The sequence below is a fragment of the Quercus lobata genome, chromosome 9, assembly GCF_001633185.2.
Source record: "Quercus lobata isolate SW786 chromosome 9, ValleyOak3.0 Primary Assembly, whole genome shotgun sequence".
NCBI lineage: Eukaryota > Viridiplantae > Streptophyta > Magnoliopsida > Fagales > Fagaceae > Quercus > Quercus lobata.
In genome coordinates, this window is record NC_044912.1 from 13,818,540 (window position 1) to 13,825,232 (window position 6,693).

Here is a 6,693-nt window from a genome sequence, read left to right on the forward strand (position 1 = left end):
ATTCCAGCATTCTCGTCTAGATGCATACTCTTGGAGCTCATATCATTTTCTAGTGTCTACCCCAATCATAGATTATTCCGACCATTTTAATCCAACACAACACTACTCTTCTAAAATTGAAGCTTGCTTATCTTTTTACCCCAAACAGAGATTATTCTAACCATTTCAATCCAACACAACACTACTCTTATACAAATTGAAGCTTGCTTATCTTTTTTGCTAAACAAAAAAATTAAAATGGTGGCACTTTTTAAAAAATTTTCATGTGTCACATTGCATCACGTGTATGTCTCACTTCTTGGTTCAGAAGCCTGGGAGTGCAAGAAGATTACAAGAATATTGGTGCCAAGAGCCTGTGTAACCTTTTTCCCTCCAACACCCTCAAATTGGGTCTCATTCATGTCACAGATTTAGTATGGTAACAGATGTTCTCGTCTCAGAGAGAGCCCAAAGAAGGGTACGACAAGGCTAACAGAAATTTCCCTATTATCATTGCTGGGCAATTAGAGGGAAACCTCTTTTGCCAAATGTTGGATAAGGCAAAATAAACATAATTGATTTTCTATTTAAGTTTAACAAGAACTATCAAGTGAATCTACAAATTTCACTTGGCACTGCAGGCAGCGATGTGTTGGATTGGATCATAAAACGTCTCAAACTTCTGTTTGGTGAGCTTTTTCATTTGGGTCCAGTATGTTTCCTTCCCATAGCTCCATTAGCTCCTTTCTTAGCCAAGAGATCACAACAATAGGTCCTAGAGTAGAAGGTACCTACATTCACCAAAAATATGAAAGAGGGTAAGAGGTAAAAAGGAGCAATAGTGGTTCCTTTACATAAAACTAGAGTACTATCAAGAACAAGGCAAATCCACTAGTATTGTGTTGCAACCATGCTACTCAAGATGTGCTGTGGTGTGTTTCATTTTTGGTTTTTGTTTTTCTGGGAGGGGGGAGGGTTTTGTTTTTCAGAGTTTAAAACCAAAAATATCAGTATTTAGTGTCATAAATCGAGAAGATATCTTATGAATTGGATATATACGTCCTCCCTCTCATATCATGTAATCCCCCACAGCTGTGGGGCCCACACATTGTGAGATGGAAGATACACGTACAAGCTAATTATTGCATACAATTAGACGTTGCAGGAGTTTAAAACCAAAATATCAGTATTTATTGTCATAAAAGAAGACATCTTATGCATCAGATATATACATCCTCCATCTCATATTGTGTAATCCCACACAGCTGTGGGGTCCACATATTATGAGATGGTAGATAACAATATCCAATGCATAAGCTAATTATTGTATATTTGTATAAAATAAGACATTGCAGGAGACTCAAAACCATTTCCAACATTTACCACCCATAGAGGCCTATGAAGGACACCAAAAATCTCATTGACGCAAAAATCTGAACCAACAAAGCAGACCAAAGAAGCTGCTGACTTAAGTTTGTACTTGTTAATTTTATATGGATTCATATATACACAATAGACCAATAAACTGCTAAAAAGAACAGAGCAAAAAGAATTTGCATGCATAAATATTTGCAGAAGATACCAACAAACTTGACAAAGATCATAAAAAAGAGAATTGATAAGTAACAACACAAAAAAAAAATGAAAATTGAAAAAGAAAAATACCAGATACAGAAGTGCAGGTTGAGGTGAGTGAGTCAAAACACCAGCAGCTAAAGCAGTTACCAGTCCAATGGCATACCCAGCAAGGGCATACCATATGTATTTGTGCCCCTTCGAAGAATTTATGTCTAAGAGATTTACTGAATCTCTGATCTTCCGATGATCAAAGCTGAGGACTAAAGCTAAAAGCATGGCAGGAATAGCCTGCCATAAGAACATGACCAAAACAAAATTAGCAAATATAGCAGAAGGCAAAATTAGCTCAAACAGAAAGGCAATACCACTTTGAAATTCTCAAAAGAAAATTGAAGCAAAATATGGGTATGAACATGTCTCTTTCTTGGCATAAGAATTATGATAGATACTGAACAATGTCATGCCCACTGTAATGGTAAAACATTTGCCTTTTGATCTTCACTTTTGTACAAGATGTTCAATATATTCATTCCATATGATAACTTCAACATTAAAGGAGAATTTAGAAAGCATAGTCATAGTTGGGCGGTACACTGTCACTATTCAGTGATAGCTTCACCATAGGGGTAGCAATTTGTCAGCTTTATTTGGTTATCTGACCCCACCACAACCAGAACAGGCATGTTTCATAGGGCTTGAAACAATTCAAGAAAAGATAGATAAACTTAATCAGGTTCAGGATGGTTTTGGAATAGACAAGCTGATTACCAAAACCAAATTAGATAAGGGTACATACTATATTAAATGCATTAGAGCAGATCTTATTTAAAAGAGTGCCCTTAACAATTTGAGGACCCTAACATCCACCATGACTATCAGTGGGCCATGTTCTGTTAACGAGCTCCTCAGAAGAGGAGTTTAAAAAAAAAAATTTGACAATGGAAAACCTTTTCTCATTTCTCTTTGTTTGGCATGATCAAGATATGTTTTTTTTTTTTTTTTTTTGGGTGTTCTGTGGCCCATTCCCAAGAAAGGATAAGACTAACCATCAATGTCACTTGAAGATTCTCAATCACCAAGCTGCTGTAAGTTCTGCACTTAATCTCACTACTGAGGGACATTGAAGTTATGAAATGAATCTCCCAGCCAGAACATCTGGTTTCATTGGGGTTTTTCACATCTTTCAAAAGCATGTATATATCACAAAAGTTTTGCTGCATGTGTCACAAGCAAAAGTATATACTCGAAAAGAAGTTGTTTTCCTCCTAAGTAGTAAGCATTACTCACTGATGTCCTTCATTAGCACATCACATCCAGCTTTTCCGCATTTTAATTTGTCCAAAAATAGGTTAAGTTATTGAGTTTGGGAATAACTTCCACCAGCTGAGTTCAAGCTATTTGCAAGTTTGCTGAATACCAGTCAAGTGACCTCAAACTATGACTACCTCACTAGAAATGAGCTCAAGGCTAGCTCAAAGGGGATCCATATATAATAATCTACTGGGCATGAGGCCAAAAGCGAATTATGCAGTATAAGGTGAAGAATTGTCAGGTAAGTGGGTTATGCAATTCAAATCATGATGTTATGAGTAAATTTTGTTAAAAAAATGCTGTCCTTCAGTAAAAAAAAAAAAAATCAAGGATCCACATACGAAATAATTAATATCCACTTGGATCTCTAAGCTTAACAAATTTCATGAGTGTATGAGTATAAATTCAAGCTTGCATCTAACTAAATAATGTCAACAGTGCCAACAACGTAGTTTGCATGAAGTAACAACCAAATTAGAGAGCGAATTAAAAGATAAGAGGATGTGATACATTACTACACACAAAAATAAGTGAATGCTACCCCAATGATATCAACCTGAACCTAGAGTAGGAAGAACACAACATAATATTTTGGCACAGCACGTCTAGCAAATCATAGAACAACAGAACAAATATCAATGCCTGGTGAAGTTTTAAAACATGGATCACTTAATACTTTTTAACATCAGGAAACAAATTTTTAATAAACCAAGAGAGTGTGATAAACACATGGCTGGATCTTCCACAATGAAATTTTTTCTCTGGAAAAACAAACTAAAACTTATGGATATGCCCTAAAGTATAACTTGCCTAATAGAATAGTATGAGGGGGCTTCAATATTGTTTGGTAGTACATATACAATGATGACAGTCAGCAGAAAAATTAATTGCAACAAGATACTGATTAAAATGTGACAGGGTCAAATACAGTAGACCTCCCAAATTTGGCAAAAAATAAAAGTAATTAAAGTAATATAATATCAATTAAAAGAACAGGATGTCTACCATGTCACCTAGACCAAGCATCATGAAGTCTGAACCATTTCCTCCAGAAACCGCTCCACCCAACAAATCCCTAGGAAAAACTATCTTCACAGGCAACTCCAGCTTTTTTGTTATCAATTGCGACCCAGGTAGACTCAAACTATTAGCAACTGTATGAACAGGATTTGATGCTTGTTGTGTTGCCACTGAAACCATGACATTTGCCCCAAAAAATCTCTCGGAGAAAAACACCCAGAATATGTCATATACAAACAAACAAACGAGGAGCATTGCACATATTTTAATGTTTGGAAGCCGCACATGGCTCACAAATGCAATACATATGGAGATGCCCAATAAATTATTCAATATCCAATGGCCAGAAACAAGCCAGGCTGCAACAGTACCTATGCACGCCAGCAATAATAAAGCTTGAATTCGTGTGAACGACTTTGAGCAGCAGCGTGACACATATGGGTCAGTCAAACCAAATTGTGACTTCAGATATGCAACGTGTGGAGATAGACAAAAGAAAAGTGATGAAACAGAGGCAATGGCTGTAAATGCAGTAAGGAGTTGTGAGACAGAAGAGAACAGGTAGAACATCAACAGCAAACTGCAAGAGCTCATTACTGGGATCATTAGTGCTTGGGACCTATCTAATGTAATGGATGCCTCAGACAAGTCACGGTTTCGCTCCATTTCTTTCTCGTAATTTAGAGCCCGAAATGCAGATCCAAATGTTACAGCTACTGCCGTCACAATGAGTGTAATGGGTGCTGGCTCCAGCAAATATAAAAGCTTCCACAAAGACTCCATGACTTACCAAATACACAGTTCCTTCTAATTTGTTATCTTAAACTAGTCTTTTTGCACAAATAAGTATCAATATAAGAAGTTAACAATTACAATTTCCACAACCAAAGTTGCATTGGCCCTCTGATAAACACAGACCAGAGAAGTCCATGCAACCTGCAAAAAAAATCATATTAAAAGAAACATGTAAGAGTGCATGCGAATATTATCTCTCAAAAAATTAGAATTCTTGGGCAAAGAAAAAGCCATAAGAAATCTATTTTGGCATTATCCATTTCACATGAAACTCAAATATAAAAATTAAGCAAAAGGAAAACTCTCGACATTTCCATGAAAAGGGTTGATTCCAAGAGCATCTAATGCATACATGTTTTCCCAGCATTCTCACAAGTAATTTTCATGTTCTTTCTCTCTCCTTTGTTTCAGAAGTGGAAAACCACTACACTAATGCATCCTAGCAAAGCCAATTTTTCCATTCTTTCAGTTCCCTTCTCAATGACCCCAAAAAAAAAAAAGTTACATTACGAACATCAAGAATAGCATATGCAAAACCTTAATGCTTTTGTCCTTTACTTCACCTAAGTAAGCTACCCCAGTATCCCAACTAAGAGAAAAGGAATCTATTCCACCAAAAATCAGCAGAAAACTTCAATCAATAAAAAACTTCACTCTTATTTAGCCCAAAGATCACTTTTTTTCCAGCAAAATAACATTTTTTTTAGGGTAAGTAAGAATATAACAGGAATTGAAATTCCAAATTCCAAATCTTTATTCTTGCCCAAGACCCAATATAGCAACATCCCTCCACCCAACTGAGTCTAAAATACTGAGTTGACCATTTCACTAATTCTATAGAATTAACCCCCAAAATATAAAAAAAGAATCAAACTTTATCATTTCATTTACTTTTCCTTAGTTTTCTGAGTAACCAAACAGGGAGATAATGACCCAAAATCTAAAATTTCCCATTTTTTCTTGAATCTTTTTCCCACTAATTAAACAAATTATCAGAACCCACCAAGAAAACCCAACATCTATAGCATACAAGATAAACAAAAAGAACTGATGCATGTGTGTGAGTACATATACAAAAATGGATACATAAAAAATTCTATATGTAGATGAAGATCTGAAAGAAGAAGTTATTGGAGCTGGGAAAATTAGGGTTTTTGGAGGTGGAAATTGTGGAGAGAGAAGGACTCACCTTGGACTTTGAAGAATTTGAAAAACCTGTTCTCTTTCTCTCTCTGTGTTTCTCTGATCAAACCTTGGCTTGGTGTGAGTGTGGTCTTTTTTTCTCGGGGGCTGAATGTAATCAAAAACTATCAAAGTATAATAATGTATAACAAAGGTCGTAGAGAGAGAGAGAGAGTATAGTTTTGCTAATTTGCCGTGTGACCCCACTAAGATTTTTTGCTAATTTGCTGTGTGACCCCACTATTTTAGGTTTTATCCTCTTTCTTAAAAGAAACTCTTTTTCTTTTTCATTTTTCTTTCTTTGTTTTATGAATATCAAGAGTCTTTGAAGCTCAACTAACTTGTTTTTTTTTTTTTTTTTTCTTTCTATTTTTGTTTTATGAATAATCGAGTCTTTGAGCTCGACTAACAAATTTTAAGTATTCAAAACCTTTAACCAAATTAAGTCTTTTTTTTTTTACTCCTAGTGGGGTTTTTTTTTTTTTTTTTTTTTTTTTTTTTAATGCCTCAAATCATGGAGTCCACCACCGAGTATCCCATGGAGGGTGAGAAGGAGCTCATTGAAATGAGGTTTTGTGTGTATGAATGTAAAAGTGGTCTTTGGGAGAAAAATATATATTAGGGGGTATTTTTTTTATTTAGAGAGGGGTAGGAAAGGTGGATTAGTCTAATTGAACAAAAGGGTAACTTATAAATTTACCCAATTTGGTCATCTCTATCACATTTAATTTATAAACTTTTTTTTTGTAATCAATTTATAGACTATTTAATTGTTGCCTTTGAGCTGTTAAAGTTTGTATAACTCACTAGTATTTGTTTCCAAAAATA

At 35.2% G+C, this 6,693-nt stretch overlaps 1 protein-coding gene across 1 annotated transcript; it reads right to left on the reverse strand.

Moving 5' to 3' along the window:
* Positions 1 to 350: 350 nt before the first annotated feature.
* Positions 351 to 6,015, reverse strand: LOC115959297 (signal peptide peptidase-like 1). Its single transcript, XM_031077645.1, has 4 exons — positions 5,873 to 6,015; positions 3,874 to 4,824; positions 1,645 to 1,845; positions 351 to 770 (listed from the first exon to the last, which is right to left on the reverse strand). Exons 2-4 carry the CDS (start codon positions 4,669 to 4,671, stop codon positions 654 to 656), a joined length of 1,116 nt encoding a protein of 371 aa, XP_030933505.1. The 5' UTR covers positions 4,672 to 4,824; positions 5,873 to 6,015; the 3' UTR covers positions 351 to 653.
* Positions 6,016 to 6,693: the final 678 nt, after the last annotated feature.

Excerpts from the sequence above, each read along its gene's own strand:
- LOC115959297 (XM_031077645.1), bottom strand. The coding sequence starts at position 4,671 with ATGGAGTCTTTGTGGAAGCTTTTATATTTGCTGGAGCCAGCACCCATT. Across the intron at positions 1,846-3,873 it reads TGCTTGGTCTAGGTGACATG|GCTATTCCTGCCATGCTTTT; the intron begins GTAGACATCCTG and ends TTCTTATGGCAG. Across the intron at positions 771-1,644 it reads AACCTGCACTTCTGTATCTG|GTACCTTCTACTCTAGGACC; the intron begins GTATTTTTCTTT and ends TGGTGAATGTAG.